The 23,046-nt window shown below is 39.7% G+C and overlaps 1 protein-coding gene across 1 annotated transcript in view; it reads left to right on the top strand.

Annotated features, from left to right (window-relative positions):
• SLC6A17 (solute carrier family 6 member 17) overlaps nt 1-23,046 on the top strand; it is a 67,472-nt gene that overhangs the window by 7,842 nt on the left and 36,584 nt on the right. Inside the window, exon 2 of the mRNA XM_051993086.1 lies at nt 16,175-16,552. Coding sequence (XP_051849046.1) covers nt 16,267-16,552 — 286 coding nt within the window. The 5' untranslated portion in view covers nt 16,175-16,266. The remainder of the gene's footprint in view (nt 1-16,174; nt 16,553-23,046) is intronic.

Raw genomic sequence — 23,046 nt, 5'->3', positions numbered from 1 at the left:
ATAGAACTTCCTAAGTGCATAAGAGAAATCTGAAGGAAGGAGTGAGAAGGAAGAGATAATTTCTGATAAGGGAACCATGAAGAAGACAGTAAGGACCAGAATTCGGCTTCTTGGTTTTAGAAGGCAATTTTGCTAAGGATACAAATGTGGTTAGGGCACAAAATATTTTAGAAGAAAGAATGAGGTGTGTGAGAGTGGGATGGTGGTGGTAAAGAATCAGGTCCTGAAAAATCTATGGAGGTAAAGAAGCAGTAGTTTCAGTCATTCTTTGCTTATTTGATATATATGCTTATTTGATATATATATATATATATAGTGTGTATGACAGATAGAAAGGGAGAAAAGAAGAAGAAGAAAGGAGAGAGAGAAAAAGAAAAAGGAAAGAAGGAAGAAAGGAAGAAAGGAAGGATATACTGTGTTCAAGGGGTTATATTTCTATACCATTTTAGAACCTAAAGTAGAATGGAAGCCCAAGGTAGAGTAGGAAATAGTTAAAAATAAAATTGATCTGGGATGTGGAGTTAGATTATATAGAGACTTCATCTTGGGTAGAGCACGGTTAACTTTAAAGGGCTTTCCCATTCATTAAAGTTCTCTGATCCTTTCAACACAATGAATCCATTATTATCAGGTGAGGATCTATTTAGACAGAGGATGAATTTGGTCTGTGAAGTCTGAGGACTTCCCCACGCATAACCCAAAGCTGCTGTAGAATCTAGCTGTGCTCGTGTGTTTAAGCTCTTAATAAAGAACTTTTCAGCCCTACTTCTTTGTTTCAAGGAGTAGCATGGGAAGGGAAGGCTATGATTCAAATGCCGTTACAAGACTCGGACCACTCTCCAAAGGTGAGAACAGAAGGATCCAGGAATAATATCTAAGTGACAAATGTTGCTAAGTGATCCAGTGATCCATAAGAGGGAAGTTCATACCTAGTTTAAGAAAACAAATGAAAAATGGGACTAGTTGAATATAGTAATAATAGCTGTTCAGTCATTTTCAACTCTTTGTGACCCATTAGGAGTTTCTTGGCAAAGACACTGGAGCGGTTTGCCATTTCCTTCTCCAACTCATGACAGATGAGAAAACTGAAGCAAAAAGGGTTAAGTGACTTGTTCAGGGTCACATAGCTACTGAGTATCTAAGGTCAGATTTGAACTCAGGGAAACGAGTCTTCCTGAAGCCTATCTACTGTGCCACCAAACTGTTCCAACAGTGTGTGCATAATACATGTGTGTGTGTGTATGTGTGTGTGTGTGTGTATACACGTGCACATGCATATGTCACCTCTATATACATATATTTGTGTGCATGTGTATATATACCACACATATGAGTAGGTAGAGATCACATCTACACATGGGTTTATGTATTTGTGTACATATGAGTATATATATATATATATAAATGTGTATATATACACACACACATACATATATATGTGTGGCACTTGATTGTTATATGTGCATAGAACTATTATTTGATCCTCACAACAGCCCTATGACCTCTGTCTATAAATTGATCAAATTTAGTCTCCTTTCAAGTAATAGAAGTTCTAAGCAAATTTAAGTTCCAGCCCCACCAAGAGCCAGCTCAACTTGATCCTGTGAGAGGAAATTGTTAAATTTTTCAAGGTGAGCATTTATACTCTGGAACTTAGCAGACTATAAATCAGAGGTTAATTTATTATTTTGTTAATTTCTAGATTTAAGGAAGTAATGAAAAATATTAATAATACAGTTTAAATGTAAAATCTAATTTAATTAAAACTTTAAATTCAATTAAATTAATTAAACTTAAAAAAGTGTTTCATGCATAAATTTCCCACCCAGTCAGTAAATATTTATCAGAATTCCCTCGCCTATTCTACATTGGGAAGCTGTCAATTTACCTCCATAATAAAGATTTCAAGATCTACAACACTTCCTTCTCCCCTGACAAATGTTCTTAAAATAATTTTCAACATTGGGACTGTATGTTGAACATTGTCACTTACAAACTCAATTCACTGGCATTTTGGAAGCTTTGCGCTAACTCACATGATAACAATGGAAAGATTACTAATGTTGATTTACCTGAATCCCATCTACCAACTAGCAAATCCTATCATCTCTGGACCTCATTCACTCAGCTGTAAAGTATTAAGCTTCCCCTGAATACTCTTCAAGGTCCCTTCCACTTCTTATGCCATGATCTCTCTTTGAATGTCATAGTTTATAGGCGTTAGAGCTGGAAGATCATCTTGTATAACCCCTCTGATTATAAATAAGGAAATTGAAGGCAATACTCTGAGTCAAACAAGTAGTAAGTAATTGAGGGTCGAACTCAGGGCTTCTGACTCTCAAATTCAACCCTGTTTCTATTTATGAATTTTAGTCCTTTTACAACCACCTATTTGTGCCCATGTAATTTCCAAATGCTCCTAAGTCATCCAGACCCTCATTTGGGGCCATTCACATATGGCCTTTGTCAGTGACTTCAAGGACACAATGGAAAAAAAAGAGCAGTTCTGAATGATCAGGACTGACTCACAGAGAATTGCATTATTAGCTGTCATGGTTTTAGAATAAGAGAAAGGAGGATATCACTGGATCTGTGTGGACTCGTCAAAAATGGTGGCTGTCTATGCTTTCAGTTGGTCTGTTTTATTAAAAAATAGCAAGCTTTCCTCCTCCTCTCCAACCCCCTGTTCAGTGCAGCCCAGGCTCAGCAGAAAGAGACCCTACAAACCATCACCATCATCCTAGTAATTGCTTTGAGCTTTCCGGATGTGACTCAGCTCCCAGGGACCCTCCTCCCTCCACCTCCCTGGGTTTACACAGTCAAGCAGAAGGTTCCTAAACAGAGCTGAGAATAGGACTTTGAGATCAGCCATTCTTTACTGTTTGAGTCAGCCTACTACTTAAAATGGCAAAGAAATGTGGCAAGGAGATCAGCCCTCTCTCTACCAGAAGATATTTTTACCTATTTGTCTTGCTATATTTTTCCCCTTCGAAAAAACTCACTCATCTCTTCTGTTAAATGAGCTATTTTGGGCTCCTTGATGCTTTTGTTGCTAAGTGATAGGTTTGGAACCAGGGGCTCGCACAGTGTACTGAGACAGGCTCTGAAGTGTACCATAAGTAATTGAGTTATTCCTTTAAGTTAGTATCACAGAATTTAATCACTCGATGCGTCGTTCATGAAGGTGACTTTATAAGCCAACGGAGACACAACAGGAGAATTACTGGTACCCAGATAGCTTAGTTGCCAGAGATTCTCAATGAAAAAGATGTGGTAGTAAAATGGAATGAGCCCTGAGATACAAACTGGAAAGCTAGTTATGATCCCATCTGAGCTGCTAACTAGCTGTGAGATACAGCAAGACTATTCATCTCAATGCCTTGGTTTAAGGAAGGATTATGCTAGTCTTCTGTGCTTCCATAAATTCAGTTGAGTAACTTTTAAGAATGAAACTACACTGGCTGGAAATATGCAGCTTTGGGGGAGTCTCATCAGCAATAGGTGTGGGGGGCCAGTGGGCAGCAACTCTTACAGTCACTAGAACTTTGATTCTCCCAACTGGATGGAAGACCATCGAGATCAAAAGACTTTGAAATGAAAGTCTCATCCGTCTCCCTGCACCCTGTAGAATGTAAGTTTCTTGAAGATAGAGACTGTCTATCTTTGAATCCCCTGCATTTATTTAGTACATTGTTGTTCAGTCATTTTAGTCATGTTTAACTCTTCATGGAATTATGTAGTGGTTTGCCATTTCCTTCTTCAGCTCATTTTACAGATAAGGAAATTGAGACAAATAGACTCACACAACTAGTAAGTTTCTTAGGCTGAATTTGAACTCGGGTCCTCGTGATTCCAAGTGCTCTACCCACTGTGCCATCTTGCTGTCCTTTGGGATTGGGTGAATTTTTTAAAACTACACTCTTCTATGTCTTGTGAAGAAGGGGAAAGAGGAAGAGGGCTAGTTCTCTTTTAATCTTACCAACAGGATTGTTTCCTGCTGGATGTGTCATTGTTTCTCACGTGGGATGCTTTGTGAGCCTCTGGCTGGACACCAGGTCCCCAGCTCACTATTGTTCCCATCCCATAGAGACTTCAGAGACCAGCTGAGAACCCTTCATTTTACAAATAGGGAGATTGTAGCCCAGGGAAACTAAGTAATTTGCCAAATATCAGCGTCAGAGTCAGAATTTGAACCCAAGACATCTGAAATCAGAATCAATGCTCTTTCTGCTTATATCATGTTACTTCCTTGGTCTACCGTCTCCAGTCTGAAAATGGAAGTGCCGATTCCGTGGCTGGCATCAGGATTCTTAGCTTTAGGAAATGAGGAAATCCAAGTTGGCGCTGCCTCTCTTGGTGACTGATTATTGGCATAGGGTGCCAACTGAACAAATCGTCTGTGACTGGAAGTAAGAATGTGGGAGGGAACCTAGCTGAGGCAGAATAGGTGCAAAAGCAAGGGGATCGAATTGCCAGGGTTTGGAGATTTATGGTGGCAAAGTTGCTTTAAACTATTTCCAAACCGCACATGGGCACTGCGCTGCAGCAGCTTTCTTCCAGGACACCTGCACCAAATAGAAATCTCTTTAAATCCTTTGGACCTACAACTTCTAGACTCTAAAGCCTTTTTTACCTTTTTCTTTGACAGTAGGAGGTAGTGCGTGACCTAGAAAATGAACCCAGAAGCCTTTAGGGAGGAACCAGTGAAAATGGACATTTATGGAATGTGGGGGTTCTAACCAACCAACAGAAAAGACCACTTTCCTTCTCAAAAGGTGAACTGAGAGTAGCCCCACAAAGAAAAGGTTGAGATTGATGTGGCTAAAGGTAAATAGAATCTAGTTCAATTAAATTCAGCAAGGATTATATTTATTATATAATAATTACACATTATATGCTACTATGTGCCAATCTTATCATATTGAATATATTTTTAAAAATTATGCAAGGGAAGACAATGTAGAGCATTTCAGGGAAAGATGGAGATCATCTTTAACACGTTTAGTCATATTGTGAACCTCTGAAGATGGTATATAGTGGCTCATGCAGCGGGAGTGACTGTCAAGCCTGAACTAGTGAAATGACGATGCTGGGAAGATGAAAGGAATGGGTGGAAATACTGAATTTGGACTCAAGTCCTGAGTTTAAATCTTATCTTTATCATTTGTTAGGCAAATCACTTTAAAGTTTTTGCAGTTTCCTCATCTATAAAATGAAAAGATTGGACTAGATTTTCTCCAATGTCCTTTCTATCTGTAAAACTATGATCTTATAATTAGAGCTGTGAGGATCTAATGAACTATGGATTCATTAAAAAAGTCAGAACAACTATAAAAATGACGAAAAAGTTGATTTTTGAAAGGCCTGATAAGATTTACACAAACAGATATTGAATGAAACAAGCAGAACCAGGAATACATTGTACACAGGAACAGCAAGATTGTGTAGTGATCAACTATGAAAGACTTGGTTCTTCATATATTGGATTACTTGTTTTCTAAGGGAAGGGGTAGGGGAGAGGGGAAAGAAAAAATTGAAATACTTATTTATCCATGTATTTTGAAAATAAAAAGTTTAAAAAAGAAAGACTTGGTTCTTTTCAGTGGTTCAGTGATCTAAGACAACCTCAATAAATTCTGGGTAGAAAATGTCATCTACATCCACAGAAAAAACTATGGAGACTGAATATAAATCAACACATGCTATGTTCATTTTTTTCTTATGGTTTTCTCTCTCATGATTTTTCCCTTTTGTTCTGATTTTTCTCTCCCAATCTGATTTACAAAGAAATGGTTATTAAAATTGATGTACATGTACAATCAGAAACAAAATAAAACAATAAAAAAAAGAAAGTTGACCCATGGTTTGGGGCCTGTGGAAATGGTCAGTCAGAAGAATCTTCAGAATATCAGCAAGTAGAGGCCAGGAAGGGGCAAAAAGAATTAGAAAGAAAATATGAAAAACAGAGTTCTGGAAAACAGAATCCATATACTATCACTGGAGATGGGAAGTTCATTTTAGGGAAACTAAAGAGGGGTAAGTGCCTGTAACCTAGTGAAAGACCAATCTGAGATTTCCCTTGGATGAGAATTAGAAGGAGAAGAATTAGGGGACAGACTTAGAGAAGGAGGAATTGTAGGATGAATTGGTGGGTGCCAGAATTATAGTTTGAGTCAAGGGTCAAAGGCAATAGATGTGGGCCTAGAGAGAGTAAGAATATGTTCTCCCAGAAATATATATATATACACACACACACTCTACCTACCTACCTACCTATCTATTTATAAAACATATACATACATACATATACAATACTATATATAATACAGGGAATCAACACAACTTTGATCTGACGAAAGGATCCATAAACCCAAGAACTGGAGCCTAGAAGAGATCCTTGTAGGAAGAAAGAGAAAATCAAGAAAGAATTTACAGAACACTAACTAGCGTGCTAGTCCACATCAAAAGCAATGAGTAATGTGAAACTTCATCCATTCTCCTCCCTAATCCTTCTATTTCAGTCCTAGCAGAAGAATCTTTCTAATGTATAATTCTGATGGAGAAGCTCTAGAGCACTAGCTTTCTATTACATACAAAATGAAATAGAAATTCTTTACCTGGCATTAAAAACCCCTTTTTACCTTAATAACTCTGTAGGATCATAGTTTTACAGCTGGAAAGGAGACTGGAGGAAATCTAGTCCAACCTTTTAATTTGATAGATGAGGGATCCAATCTTATTTTACATTACTCCTTTTAAGTTATACGTGGTCTAGCCAAAGTGAATTTGCTATAGTTGCCTCATTATATTTTTCCCTTTCTTTCCTTATGTTTTTGTACAAGCCATTCATTCTTTTTATTTATTTATTTATTAGGTAATGGGGGTGACTTGCCCAGGTTTACAAAGCTAGTAAGATTTGAACTCAGGTCCTCCTGACTCCAAGGCTGGTGCTCTATCCACTGTACCACCTTCCCATACACAAGCCATTCTTAAGGGATGGAATAGATGCCTCCTCCTTGCTCTCCCCCTTTTTGCCTTATTGAAATCCTTATTCTTCTTCCAAACCTCCACCACGATGTCCCACAAACTACATCTGATCCCTGCCTCCTTGACTGCCTCTTTGACCATTCTTAGGTATTTTATTTTCTTAACCCTCTCTCTAAAGTATTCGAGGTAGGGTACCATTTATCATCTTTTATACCCACTGCTTGGCACAATGTCCCTACATATCGTCACTTAATAAATGTTTATTGAAGGAAGAAAGCTGACATTTGTTAAGAGCCTAGTATGTATCAGACAGTGTGCTAAGAATTTTACAAATATTTCCTTTGATTCTCAGGTAAGTACTATTATGATCTGCATTTTACAATTGAGGAAACCGAGGCAGACAGGACTTAAGTGACTTAGCTGCCTCAAATTCTTACTATAGTAAGAATGAATCTAATTTCTACTTGGAAATTCCCTCACACTATAACCAAATTTAATTCATGCACTTTAATAATTGATATTTGTGGAAATATGTATTGAAGAATTGCTCTTGTTTAACATAGATTGGATTACTTGTTGTCTAGGGGAGGGAGTGGGGGAAAGGGAGAGAAAAATTTGGAACACAAGGTTTTGCAAAGGTGAATGTTGAAAATTATCCATGCATATATTTTGAAAATAAAAAGCTTTAATTTAAAAAAAGCCAAAAAACCTGAGTATGCTAGAGTGTTATACCCAAGGAGAGAAAAGGAAACAGAGGGGAAGAGAAATCAGGGAAAGGAATTGACCTTTTCCGAGAGGGAAATCTATCTTGTGTTTACCTTGGATGGTGGCAGTCGAAGGTGAGTCACAGAATAGTGATAGAATGGAACCCCGGCTGGGGAGCCTTCTGTTGGGGAACTGTCCTTGGGATGCAGGGCACTGTACCATCCCCGAGACCTTTACTGTTCAATAGAATGATGGAAACAGATAGCCAAAGTCCTGGGAACTTGGAAAAGGAGAGACAATGATAGATAGGCCAGAAGTAGAGCCACGGTAGAAAAAGCATCAGACTCAGCAGCCGATGACCTTGGTTCCATCCCAGAATCAATGCCCCAGATCTGGCCCCAGTGGTCATGCAGGCTAAACCTCAGATTTAACAGATCAGGAAACTGAGATCCACACAATTTATCAAGGTTATACAGATAGTAAATGTGAAACATGGGGACAGGAACCGAGATCCTTTTCCTTCAGTTAGTAAAGAGGAAGGAAACAATTGTTGAGTAAGTGCTAAACACTTTACAAATATTACCTTATAGATGCAGAGTCAGATGGGCTACATTTATAATCATGAGACCCTTAGGCTATTACATCTCTCTTGAATTTGTCATAAGGATAAAAATTTTGAATCTCTGGAATACGATTAGGATGAATCATTGTTATACTCTGAAAAAGCAAAAAAAAAGAAAAAACAAAAAAAAAAAAAAACAAAACCCAAATATTACTTTATTTTATCCTTCAACAACACTGGAAAGTAGATGCTATTAATTTTTCCATTTTATAGATGAGGAAACTGAGGCAGAAAGAGATGAAACAACTAACCCAAAGCAAGTTAGCTGGGAAGTGTCTGATTTTGAACTCAGGGCTGTTACTCTACAGCCTTTTTCTAGAACTACGTATTGCCTCCTCATTGTATCAAATGGCTTCAAAGTCTCTCCATCTCCATGAATCTCAGTATCCCCATCTTTGAATATATTACTCACCTCACAGAGTTGTTGAGAGGATTAAATCAGTCAGTCAGCAAGCATCATTAAGCACATACTATGTTCCAGGCACTGTGTTAAATAATAGAGAAAATGAAACAGTCCTTTCTCTCCAGGACTTAATGTCTATAAATCACTTTGCAGCCATAAAGACTTCAAGCTCTCTTAGGATTTCCTCTTTGGGGTGTCATCCCCCCCCAATTCAGATTGCAGCCCTTATTCCTGAGGATCTGGCCTGTGAGTAATGGTGTCCAGAGAACTGTGTCCAGAGAAAATATGTTTATTGGCAGTGAACCCTCTGGCAATGATCCTTTCCAGCTTTAGCCAGCCTGGTCCTGGGGCGGCAGACACACAGGTCACTGCTGGGCTGGGGCCTGAAGCCCTCCCAGCTCCGTGGGGCCCGAGAGAGCTCGCCCTCTGCTTCCTAGCCTCCGAGAACTCAAGGTCACGTTCCCACTGCAGTGAGGCATCCGAGGAGATTTTCAGTGGAAGTTTCCCACCTTGTAACGCTCTATCAATATGTAAGTCTACTTAGAGTTACATCGGTGTGGGCTGTCATCCCTGGTGCTGGTAGCCAACGCACAGGGGCAGGCTCTTTCTGTTTGTTCTGACACTTCGAGGATGCTTTGATAGGGGGGGACCTTTCGGAGGAGAGGGACCTTCAAGGGGCAGCCTCCTGCTTGATCCCAGCATCCTGGCAGCCTGCATTTACCCCAGGGCTCATCTTTCCATGCTTTGGCCCCGTCAGGCCTGGATGCACTGGGTGGGTGAGGGACCTATGAGAGCAGGACTGGCGAAAAGTGACCACAGAGTCCTGGCTTTCTGGCCACCTGGTGCTGTTTGGCCCATGCACTCACTCTAATTGGGAGTGTTCTGACCTGTCAGCTCCCCAAAGGGTGAAACCTAATCAGATTCCTTCACATCTCAGTGACCAGGCCCGGCTTATGACAGGGGAAAAGAAGCCAAAAAAATCTCTAGTTCCAGTCCATCAGCGCCCCTGCATGCAGACTCGCTGGGATCCTGCTTGAGTTTTTCCAGTTGCAGCATAATGAATAGTAAATCATGTCTAATGCGTTGTAAGTTGTCTGGCCTGAATCACGCTGCAGATAAGGTCTCTGGAAAGTAGTTCTGAGGCCCTGGACATCCTGGCGATTGCTATCTGCAGAGGGATCCTGACCTTTCTCTCCGCTTCTGCTGGAAAGGCTGTTCTCCCAGCCTTGGGGAGAAGCTGAGGCTTGTGTCACTTTCTTAATGAACCTGCTTCAAGTCCATACAAGGGGGCTCCCAAACCTCTCCAGCTTCATCAGTTTGTGTGCAGAACCTGCATCTTCTTCCTCGAGTCACTGGGCTGTCGCTTCTGGGTCCTAAGATTAGGAGTTCAGTTTGCTGAGCAGAGAAAGGACTTTTCTGGACCCTCATGGTTTCCTGAGATTGGATGCCCCAAGGGCAGAGTCTTTCCCTGACCGAGGCACTGACTTCTGGCAGCTTTGGTAAGGGACAGGGGACCCAGGAATGGAAGAAACTTGGACAAGGACAGTGAGAAAGGGAGGAAGAAAAAGAAAGAGGTAAAAGGTGAAAGTGAAGAAATATATGGGGAAGAAGGGGATATGTGATAACTGCATTTTGTTATTCAGTCATTTTTCAGTCATGTTTGACTCTTCATGATCCCATTGTGATTTTTAGAGTGGTTTGCTATTTCCTCTCCAAACAGTTTTTACAGATGAGGAAACTGAGGTAAGCATGGTTAAGTGACTTGTCCAGGCCACACAGAGAGTAAGTGTCTGAGGCCATATTTGGACTGTGGAAGATGTTAAATAGGATGACAGGATTTGGATATGGAAAAGAGACAGAGGACCACCTTGGCCTTGGAGACAGGAAGACCTGAATTCATAAATAGCCTCAGACACTTACTAACTGCACAGCCCTGGCCAAGGCACTTCATCCCATTGTCCATCATAGTTGATAATCACATAATCATGTGGTTGCTATGTACTGCGTTCTCCTGATCCTGCTCATTTCACTAAGCATCAGTTCATGTAGGTCTCTCCAGGCCCTTCTGAAATCATCCCGCTGGTCATTTCTTACAAAACAATAATATTCCATAACATTCATATGCCACAGTTTATTCAGCCATTCTCCAATTGATGGGCATCCATTCATTTTCCAGCTTCTAGCCACTACAAACAGGGCTGCCACAAACATTTTTGTATATGTGGGTCCCTTATATCTCTTTGGGATATAAGCCCAGTAGATACACTTCTGGATCAAAGGGTATGCATAGTTGGATAGCCCTTTGGGATAGTTCCAAATTGTTCTCCAAAATAGTTGGATCAGTTCACAACTCCACCAACAATATATTAGTGTCCCAGATTTCCCACATTCCCTCCAACATTTGTCACTATCTTTTCCTGTCATCTTAGCCAAACTAGAGGTGTGAAGTGGTACCTCAGTTGTCTTAATTTGCTTTTCTCTGATCAATAGTGATTTAATTTTTTTTTTCATGTAAGTAGAAATGAGTTTAATTTCTTCATCTGAAAATTGTTCATATCCTTTGACCATTTGTATTCTTATAAATGTGAGTCGATTATTTTATATAATTATTTTATATTTTAGAAATGATGTCTTTATAAATTTTTTCTCCTATTTTTTGCCTTCCCTTCTAATCTTGGCTATATTTGTTTTGTTTGTACAAAATCTTTTTAATTTAATGCAATCAAAAATATCCATTTTGCATTTCATAATGTTCTCTTGTTCTTCTTTGACCATAAATTCCTTCCTTCTCCACACATCTGAGAGGTAGATTATCCTTTCTTTGTTCTCCTAATTTGCTTAGAATATTACCCTTTATGTCTAAATCATGAATCCATTTTGATCTTATCTTGGTATAGGGGCATATAGGGGCATTTAATCCATTGTCAGTTTCTTTATTTATAAAATGGGATCATAATGGCACCTACCTCTTAGGGTTGTTGTGAAGATCAAATGAGATAATATTTGTAAAGTGCTTTGTAGACCTTAAAGCACTATGCTAATCATTGTTATCTAAATTATTGGTTCTCAAAATGTAGTCCAGGGACCTTGGGGTTCCTAAAATCCTTTCAGGGGTTTTTCAAGGTCAAAATTATTTTCATAATATGGCATTTTAATTTCCTAATATGGTAAACATCAAAGGATATAACCATGGGTCTGCTAGAGACAGTAAATGCTGGCTCACAAGAGCCAGTTATTAACTTTTTAGTCTGAGCATTTATAGCTTGGAAATCAGCAAATACTATAAATCAGGACTTGATTTTTTTGTTTTGTTTTGTTTTGGATTATCCAGAGTTAATAAAGTAATGGGGAAAATTTTAATTATTCAGATTAAACTTAAAAACACATTGTCCCTACATTTGCACCCCTTGGAGAGCTGATTGTTAAATATTTATCATCACCTACCAGGATGTAACCTATATAAACAAAAAAAAACTTTCTGAGTCTTCAAATTTTTGTTTTTTAGTGTGAAGGAATCCTGAAACGAAAATGTTTAAATAGTGCTGATCTAGTCCAGTCTCTTTTATTTTACAGGTGAGAAAACCCTGGCTCAGAAGAGACTTGCCCCAGTGTCACTTTGGAATCTCAGTTGGGAGGGACCTTAGAGGTCAACAAATCCAATCCATAACTGGTCATGAGTCCACTCAGCAATGTATTTGACATATAGTTTTCCAATCTTTATTTGAAGACCTCTAATGAGAGAGAGCCTATTAAACTGGGCAATCAGAGGCAAGGTCCAGATTTAAATCTGATTAGGGCACTGAGGTGATGCAGTGGATAGAACCAGATTTGAAATGCATGAACTCTTCCTGAGTTCAAATCTGCAGCAGACACTTACTAGCTGTATGACCCCGAGCAAGTCACTTAACCATATGTACCTCATGTTCCTCATCGGTAAAATGGGAGAAGGAAATGGCAGACCACTTTAGTGTTTTTGCCAAGAAAACCCTAAATGGGAACACTAAGAGTTAGCCATGAGTGAACAACAATTAGGAAGTTGATCTGATGGCTTATTATGGATCCTTATGGTGAAGTCAGAGTTTTATTTAGATTCATTCTGCTGGATATCTGAAAGTGATAATCTCAGCTCCAGCAGCCAGAGCACCATAATGCCATTTCTGGGGTGATTTAGATCTAAGTTGTTAATCAATGTCCCATAATTTTGGATGTGTCTGAAAGTGCCTTTTTTCACTTGGTCTGGCTATCAAAGAAGAAACTATGGAGCAAAATCCTAAAGGAAATAACTCATTTATGTCTTTTTTAAAGGGAATTCTGGGTCTCTTCCCCAAGAAGGGAAATGAAAATCCAACCTTTTCCTGTTTTTGAATGTTACTAAAGATTCCAAAAACCTCTTGAATTTAAGTAGAGTAGAAAAGAGCAGAATATTGTCACCCTCTGACATAATCCTGTTACTAAACAACATCCATCCAATCATAACTAGGAATCTTAGCATCTGAGTGCAAAATCAGATAGGGTGAAGACTATCTCCCAAATGGTAGAACCAGTTCACTCACAGGGGTTGCTGGAGAAATCAGTTGCTGGGAAAATGGGGATGTCCAGTCTCCTCCCCCGACCTCCATTTCCAATGGGTCTACTCCTTTGCTTCTGCTGGGATGCAGAAATGGCATTCTTCAGATCTCAGTGGGAGGGAAGTATGCCATTCTATATGTTGGCATCTGGGCAAAATCCCCTTTAGCCCTGCCTTATTTTTGGCTCTTGCTACTAGAGCTGTGCTTCATGTCCAACATGCTCTGGCTCGGCATCCATTCCTGGGCTTGGAGAAAGCCATTATACAGGGTTAAGATTAACACAAAACTTAGACTTTATGGTCCACCTGGTGCTAGTGTTCTTGTTCATATCCATCCTGGTGTTAATGGACATGTAGAATGGAAGCAGTGAGAACTGGTGGGAATGGGATGTTTCTGATGACAATTTTCCTAATAAGGTATAAATTCCCACCGGATATAATTACAGAAAGTTGGGGAATATATAATAGAGGTAATGAGGCTTCAATGAAGTACAAATATATACATAATTTTTTAATATACTAAAGTATATATATACTATATATTTTAATATTTATATTAAATATTATATATAATATTTATATTATATATAATATAATATATATTATATAAATAAATATAATTATATATACACACACTATATATATATATATATATATATATATATATATATATACACACACATACACACATACACACACAGATTTATTATCCCTTTAGGTAGGGTGAAAAAGTTTGGGGGATACAAATAGAGCAATAGTTTATCATTAACTGATCAAAGATTGGCCCACTATTAGTAGCCTTTGAAAAGTTAAGGGTCAAAAGTTAAATAAAAGGACAATTAAGGCAAGGGAGGAGCATTGTGAACTGAACCTCTGAACCTCTATCAGCAAGACACTATCTCCTGCAGGGCGAGTGGAGCCATTGTCATTGGAGAAGGAAGAAAAGCTTTATAATACTCTCCACATCTTGTGTATATTGTTATTAGTTTGTGCCCACTCTTCTACTGATGTTGTGGATTTGTGGAAGTATATACCCTAGATTGATGAGGGGAGTTTTATGTAGCTACTATTTTTACTGTGCTATCTCAATAAATGCCTTTGCTTTGAGAAAATTGTGGCTACTGTATGACTATTAAAGCTAAATGCCCTGTAACCTGTAGTTTTAGTGGTTCAGACCCACTTTTGAACCCTATTGGAGGCACAAATTGTCTTGATCACAAATGTTTTCCCTAAATGTGTATGTTACAATGAACTCACTCTTAATTTGTGCCCCTCTTCCACCGATGCTGTGGATTTGTGGAAGTGTGTACCCCAGATTGATGAGGGGAGTATTTTTAGCTACTATTCTTACTATTATGCCATCTCAATAAATGTCTTTGCTTTGGGGAAATTGTGACTACTGTATGACTGTTAAAGCTAAGTGCCCTGGTTGGAGCTGTAGTTTTAGTGGTTCAGACCCACCTTTGAACCCTAGGAATAGTCATCTTCCAGAGACTGAACCCCAAAGTACAAGTTGGGGAGCTCCCAGGGGGCTACTTTAAAAGTGATTATGGAGCTGGGCTATTCCATCCCTGGAAAGATGTTAAGCAAACTGTAAGGCAGTTTGTTCATTTTCTGTATTTCTTTCACTTAAAAATCTGCTTCTGTCCTTTTAATGAGGAGGCAGTCTGAAATGCAACAGAAGGTTGGGAGGCTTCAAAGGTTTTGTTTCCAAAAAAAGAAAAAAAAAGGGTGAAAGACAAATGAGGAGAGAGCAAGGGAGGGGGTGGTTTTGCATCGCTCATCAGTGTCGGGTAGACGTTATCTTCTGTAAAGCCGTCAGTGAAGGATGGAGTACCAGTTCCTTGGCCATTGCAATCCTCTGATAATGTCAGCAGTGAGAGATCACCCTGGGATTTGTTGGCACGGAGCAAATGCCGCCAGCTCTAGCGGCTTCTGCTGTTCTGGATCTCGCCTCTGCAACGGGTCAGCCTTCTCTTAAAGCCGGGCAGCTGTCCAAGAGCAGCGAGGCTGCCTGCCGTCCAAGTGTCATGGGCAGAGGGCATGTCAAAGAGCGTCTCCTTCCCTTCTCCTGGCTATTAGTGCTCTCTTTCCTTTTGCAATTACTTTAATTTTACATTCGGTGTTTATGCATCGGTGTTAAATGGTTTTATTTTTGTCTTTCTATTCCCATCATCCATCCCAGTCCCTTGCATACATAGTACATGGAAAGCAGTGCATTCTTTATGTGCATATATTACTTTATGTGCATATATTAATTACTCCAATAAAATGTAATCTCCTCGAGGACGGGGACTAGTTTATTTTTGTCTCTATCCAGAGAACCTAGCTCAATGCCTCATACCTACTACATGTTTAATAATAGCTTATTGAATATAAGTGCTTAATAACTGCTTATTGATAAAATAAACAAATGAATGATAGAAATGTTATAATAATAATAATAATAATTAGAGAAAACAAAGGGGCCTTAATCTGGACCCAGCCTTGTCTACCTTAGTGGGGAAAGCCACGGTGATCAATCAAGTGGTCAGTTCTCTATGATTAATATTATGTAAGAGAATAACTCATGAAAGACCCCCAAATTCCCAAAATTTGAGTGTGGTTTCCATCATACATTTCCCCTCAGAAGATTCACTTTCTTAGATCTGCTCTGCTCTTTGGGGCATAAGATGAGTTCCCAGCAGCCCAGCACACTCCAGCTGATGAGGGGGGCAGGTGGACCTAGCAGTACCCCACTTCTGGGTCAGGAGCAACAGTTAGTCTGCTGGGATTCAGCCTTGGCCATGGATAGTCCACCACGTGGTATCATGGGGGACTCCTTTAGCTTCTCAGACATTCCTTCAGTGCCCCTGTTCTAACGCCTTTCTTTCATGTCTTTGCTTTTCAGGTTCCCTGGATGAGAAAAAGCTGAAAGCGGCTCCCATCCCGCCTTCTCTGTAAGCTCAGGGGTGGGGGCCTTGGGGCCCTTGGGGGTCACCAATGCCGAAGAACAGCAAAGTCACGCAGCGGGAGCACAGCAACGAGCATGTCACCGAGTCTGTGGCCGACCTGCTGGCCCATGAAGAACCGGTGGACTATAAGCACAGTGTCCTGAATATGGCGGGAGAGGCCCAGGACAAACAGAAGGATGTGGAGGAAGACCTGGAGGCTGAGGATCGGCCTGCCTGGAACAGTAAGCTACAGTACATCCTGGCCCAGATCGGCTTCTCGGTGGGCCTGGGCAACGTCTGGAGGTTTCCATACTTATGCCAGAAAAATGGTGGAGGTAAGAGGCAGCCTTGAGGATCGAGGGGGAGGAGAGTGGTCTTAGATTATTGCTTCTGCTTGAAGGGCAGAAAACTGCTTATACTGGACGTCAGAAGGGGGAGGGCTTTCCCTTCACCATATTTCCCTAGAGAGGATCCCCATCTTTCTACTCATTTCTACATGACTTCAAAGTTTCTTTGGTTCTCCTGCTCCCTCAATCCCCATATCCACTTATCAAGTTCCCTATACACTTCCATCCCTTAACATGGTTCCTCGCCCATAGTCGCAACCCAGTCCAAGCTCTAATTACCTTTTAAGACTTGTTTTTAAGTCTCATAATTAACCCCCCCTTCCACACAACTCCCAGTTCTGGCTTTGTCACTCCTCTGTCCTCAGATGTCTAGTTGTCTTTCCTTCTACACTCATTGCCTAAAGGAGCAAATTAAAAACTCCTTAGTTTGGATTTTAAAGCCTTCTACAGCTGTCTTTTCCACCATATTTCATATCACTTCCCTAGAGTCAATCTGTCTCCTCTCCTTGACACTATCTTCCACCTGTGTAGCCCATCTCTCAAGCCTGACATGTATTCCTTCCTCATCTCATCTTCCAGAATCCTTGTCTTCAAGACCCAAGGGCCATCTTCACCATAGAACTTCATTTGATTTCCTCCTCTACCTCAGTGGTTCATGTTCTTTCTCTCCTCAATTGATCTTGCATTACCTTGGCTTTGTACATATTGTATCCTTCTCCCTACTATAATGTAAGATCCCTGAGGGTAGAAATGGCTTCATTTTTATCCTCTTACACTCTGTATTGCAATGTCTTGCACGTGTGTGTGTGTGTGTGTGTGTGTTTTAGGTGTGTTCAGTTGTATCCAATTCTTTGTGACTACTTTTGGGGGGTTTCATGGTAAAGGTACCCAACTAGTTCGCCATTTCCTTCTCCAACTTATTTTACAGGTGAGGAAACTGAGGTAAACAGGGTTAAGTGACTTTCTCAGGGTCACACAGCTAGTAAGTATCTGAGGTCAGATTTGAACCTGACTCCCAGCCCCCTAATCACTAAGCACCTAGCTCTCTCCTCTTACACATAGTAGATACTTACCAACTGCTTGCTGATTGATTGAAATCAACTGTGCTAGACAAGGGCTTGTCAGTTCAACTGATTTTCCAAGAGAAAAACATGTAGGACACACTTTTAAATTTAATCTGCAGTGTTAATATTCTCTTCCTCACTTTCTTAAGTCTAGAAAATCAACGAAACAGTAAATCAATCCTTGATTTGTAGAGTTTGCAGATTTCCAAGATGTAAAAGCTCACACTTCATTTAATATCAAGAGAGGGTGTTGGACTAAGACCCGAACAACACTAGTTCTAGATCAAGGGTTTTAATTTTTTCCCACTAAGTGATCCCTTTTTGCCTGAGAAATTTTTATATGTCTCTAGATATATAAATGTGTAAAATAGGTATACATATTAAATATTCATTGATAATAAACCATAATTTCATGACCTCCATATTTGATTAATATAACCCACAATTTTAGAAGCTTTGCTTTAAGGTATTAAAAACCAAAATAATAATATCGATTCTGAGCAGCTAATTTTTTTTAGTCCTTACCATGAGCCAACCACTGTGCTAAGCGCTTTTATAGTTATCTCATTTGCTTCTCACAACATGATTCTCACAACATGCCATCATTATTCTAATTTTACAGATAAGGAAACTGAGGTAGACAGAGATTAAATTACTTGTTCAGGGTCATGCTGATATATTTCTGACTCCAGATTCAGTGCTTGAAGAACTCATAAGGATGAGAAAGCATTCTGGCAGGAAAGTTGGCACTCTGTAGTTTGTAGATATGGTTATTTTAGTAAAACTTTGTTTAGTCAGACCCTTGGGATTTTTCTGCCTTCCATTTATGTGAGAAAGATATACATGGCAAGAGAACAGCTGAAACCAAGTTTTTACTTCAAGATCAGCTCCCAAGTGTGTCCTAGCCTTGGACCCTAATAACTACTCACAGAAGGATGATACCCAAAGATTTTCAGGGCCTTTTTCTCACAATAATATCATGAGGTTACATGAAGTATAAATATGCCTTATCCATTTTACAGATGAGGTTCTTGAGGTTCAGAAAGAGGTAAGTGACTTGTTCACAGCTACTCAGCTCTTTAACATGAGTCTAAGCCTTGAACCAAGGTCTCCTTATTTCAAGTCTACCATTTTTCGTACAAACCTATAATGTCTCTCTATTTTCCTAGAAACATTCTAGCAAATCTTCTATATTTATTCCTATGATCCTATATTTTCATTGAATCTAAACAATTGTAAGGCACTATACTAGTTGTTGAGGGGGAAGGAGAGAATAAGAAAGAGGAAGACATGGTTCTCACCCTTCTATGGATTTTAGTATATAGTAGGGGAGGTAAGCAAAAATATTTTGTAAATCTTAAAGGACTTAAGTAAAGTTATTGTTATTCAGGGATGTGCTGGTAAATGTTCAATAGCAAATTTTATCAGAATGAGAGAGGACAGTTTGCTGGTCACTTCTAAATTTAATCTGAATTATTAACATTTTATCCATCACTTTCTTAAATCCAGAAATCAACAGAACAACAAATTAAGCCTGGATTTGTAGCATTTGTTAGTTTCTGAGATGTAAATGCTCATACAGAAAATTTAACAGTTGGCTCTCATGAGTCAGTACAAGCTGGATCTAACTATAATTCAAAGTAAAATGTGAAGGTTCAGTAAAAGAGATGCAAAATAACCTGAAAGCACAGAGGAGTGATAGATCACTTCTAGAATTTTTAAAAACTTTTTTCAGAAGGAAGAGGACAGACTTCACGGGCAAAATGTCTTTGGATTCTGATCTTGAAGGAATATCAAGGACTTTAGAATCAGACCTTGAATGAGTATCATTGATGTTCAAAATAATGATCCCAAGGTATATGGCAAGATTTTAAGTCATCAAAGAAAGATCTCATTTTGTCCAGTGTGGGTGTCCATGGATGGGGAGTAGACGGCTACCCTCAGAGTCCAGAGTCCAGAGGATCTGGGTTCAGTTTCAGCCTCTCACTCATAGTGGTTGTATGATTGTGGGTAAGGCAGCTAATCTCTCATTGCTTCTAGCAACCTACCTAAGACCAGTAATTAAGGGAGAAATAAAGTTGTTGTTTGTCCATTCTTGAGAAGGACCATGACATCAGGGAGTGCAGGTGGGACGTGCAAGTGGATTCTATTTAGAGGACAGTGGGCTGTGTAAAGTCACCAGTGGTGCAGTGGAAAGAGCACCGGTCCTGGAGTCAAAAGGAGCTGAGTTCAAATATGGTCTCAGACACATAACACTTACTAGCTGTATGACCCAGGGCAAGTCACTTAACCCCAAGTGTCTTGCAAAACACACACACACACACACACACACACACACACACACACACACAGAGTCACCAGCCTTCGTTAGTCAACTATCTTCTATGAAACCATCTGGACCTAATGGTCAGATATAGGATGACTGGAGATGCAGTGGGAGACTTTTAAAGCTAAGATCATTAACAGATCTCAGTTTGACCAAGCAATGCCCATTCTGTGATTAAGGCTAAGTAAGAAATGAAGCAAAGAATGGACTCTTTTACCTTATCCTCCCACCCACCCCAAAAATACAGTCAACCTGGGAGGGGAAGACTCTAAGGGTTCTGGCCAAAACAGAAACAATTGCTATTTACACTCAGTGGAATCCATGGAGGAACCATTCTGGCCCAAACAAAGAGACAATGGGGCTTGAGCTGGGATCTATTGTTGGCCAATCCATGAGAGCCAGAGGAGCTCCAGGAGCTGATGAAATCACAGGTCTGGTAAAACTACAATAACAACAACAATAACAACAATAACAAAACACAAACTTTATTTATTAAAGAAAAGAAAGTATAAAAATGAACTTTCTTTAAAAAGGGAGAGATTTTGTTTTTTTCTAATTTAGTTTATTTGGGTTAGTAAAAATTCATCTACTGTTCTCTCCTCCCTTAAAAAACAAATGCACTTTCAAAATATTTTCAAGAATAGTCGAAATTAAAGGGCCATGTGATTAACTATAACATACCCAAAGGCTTTCCTAATCTCTGTTTAAAGCCATCATGTCTCCCACCACACACACACACAAAATCTCTCTCTCTCTCTCTCTCTCTCTCTCTCTCTCTCTCTCTCTCTCTCTCTGTATGTGTCTGACTCTGTCTCTGTGTCTCTGTCTCTTTCCCTCTCTCTGTCTCTGTCTCTAATTCATTCACTCACACAAACCCTTTGTTAGAGGAAGTATTGAATACATCTTTTCATTAGAGAATCAAAGCATAGAGAGTCTACAATTTCCTTTCTTCACTTAATAACATTCACAATTGCGGATATTTTATATATAATATTTTTAGATGGACAAAGTATTTTACATACATGATGTCATTAACACTTTTTTTTTCAGATGGGGAAATTGAGATTTAGAGACCTTAATCATCTTGCCCAAAGGTGGGACAGCTTATAAAAAGAAACTCATTGTTGTAGCTCTATAGTGTGGATTCTTCATGACTTCATTTGGGGTTACCTAGGCAAAGAAATTGGAATCATTTGCCCTTTCCTTCTTCAGCTCATTTTACAGATGAGAAAACTGAGGCACATATGGGTAAGTGACTTGCCCTGGCTCACCCAGCTAATATCTGGGGTCAGATTTGAACTCGGAAGGCTTCCTGATTCCAAGCCCAATGCTCTGTGCACTGTAGTGCCACCTGGCTGCCTTAAAATGAGGACTAGAATCACTAAATAATTTGCCTAGAGTCATACAGCTAGTAAAGTGGGATTCAGATTCAGATTTTCTTAATTCCAAGTGCAACATTCTGTTCACTACATCACCTATGTCTTAATTAACATCAAGGTTTGGAGTAAGGGTTAATTTTTAATGAAAGAAGCACCAATGGTGAAAGCTCTATGGATTGGCTTCCTTTAGGAAGTCTTGACTAACTAAAATCTATTAGGCTATGACATAAATGAATGAATGAATGAAAAAGTACTTGGGCATCTACCATGTGCAAAAGCACCAGGGTTACAAATAGGGAAGCAAAAAAGTTATTCCTCTTAAGGAACTCATCTTACTAGAAAAAATAGCACCTATAGAAGGTAAACACTCATTTGCTCTGTAACTCCTCTGTATATATACACTCATTCATTCCACAAATATATGTTCATTGCACTGTTCTAATGTGCTGCTGCAGGTTTGTTTCTTTGTACCAGCTCTTTAAGTCCCTTGAAAGCAGAAACTACTTCTTATCTTTCATTGGTTTTTCTCCCCCAGTGCCCAGAAAGGTGCCCACAGAGTGAGCTATTTATTATATTCTGACTGGCTGGTGAGGATGGTGAAGGATTTGTCTGTCTAATGTATGAGGCAGAAAGGCACAAGACAACACGGCATAGGAAGGCTTGGTGTGATGCAGGGTTCCTGGCAGCTTGCGTTGGGTGATTGTTGGACAAGCAGAGTGATAGCTAATGCTTTTGACCCGTCGTAGGGTGAGGATGTATTTACTGCAGCAGAGGCCGATGTTGGCACATCACTCCACTGAGGGTACTCGCCCGTGTCCAAACATGGTTTTAATTCTCCTGCTAAACACCCTGTCACTTAGAATCGGGAATGTGTCTGAAATGATGCCCTGGGCGGTGAGATTAATTCATCAGCTGGAATCTTTGGCAAGATCTGGTTCATCCTTCGCGGTCATCCTGGTTATGCTTCCTGCACTGCTAATTTCTCTGCAGATTCCCCAATTAGTTGTAGATTAATAGTGTTTCTATTCAGGGCCTTCACTCTCGGGAAAGATTCCAGCCTCTGCTTTCCTGGAGCTGCCCATGGTGCTGTGTCAGCATTTAATGCCCACGCAGTAAAGGTAGTGCTTTGAGTATCTAGCTGGGTGCCCACACATTAGCAGTGTAGGTGATGGAGTGGATCTGCCAGGGATGCTCTGCTGTGTGGGTTAGTTAGCCTGGGAGAATATCAACTTACGTTCATATAATACTTTGCAGTTTTCAAGTCATTTTATTTGAAAGTTGACATGTCTATAATACTTTCAAATTTGCAAAATTCTTTCCACTACATCCCTTTCAGGCAGACAGTACAGCTATTATTACAAATGAAGAAACTTGGAAAAGCTTAAGTATCTTTCCAAGGTCTTGTGAATAGCAAGTGCAGAAATGAGACTGAAAATTAAATCTCTTCACATCCGATCCTAGGGCTCTGGACACTATAAGGCAACTGGGTGGTACAGTAGATAGAAGACTGGTATCAAAATCAGGAACACTTGAGTTCAAAACCAGCCCCAGACATTCACTATCTGTGTGTCCCTAGCAAGTCACTTAACCTGCCTGTATCTCAGTTCCCTCATTTGTAAAATGGGATTAATAGTAGCACCTCTCTCCCAGGCCTGTTGTGAGAATTAAATGAAATAATATGTGTAAGGCATCTTGAAAACCTTCAATAAATAC

This window comes from Antechinus flavipes, chromosome 4 (assembly GCF_016432865.1).
Source record: "Antechinus flavipes isolate AdamAnt ecotype Samford, QLD, Australia chromosome 4, AdamAnt_v2, whole genome shotgun sequence".
Taxonomy (NCBI): Eukaryota; Metazoa; Chordata; class Mammalia; order Dasyuromorphia; family Dasyuridae; genus Antechinus; species Antechinus flavipes.
The sequence above is the reverse complement of the archived record's forward strand: the minus strand, read 5'-3'. Positions and strand labels throughout refer to the sequence as shown.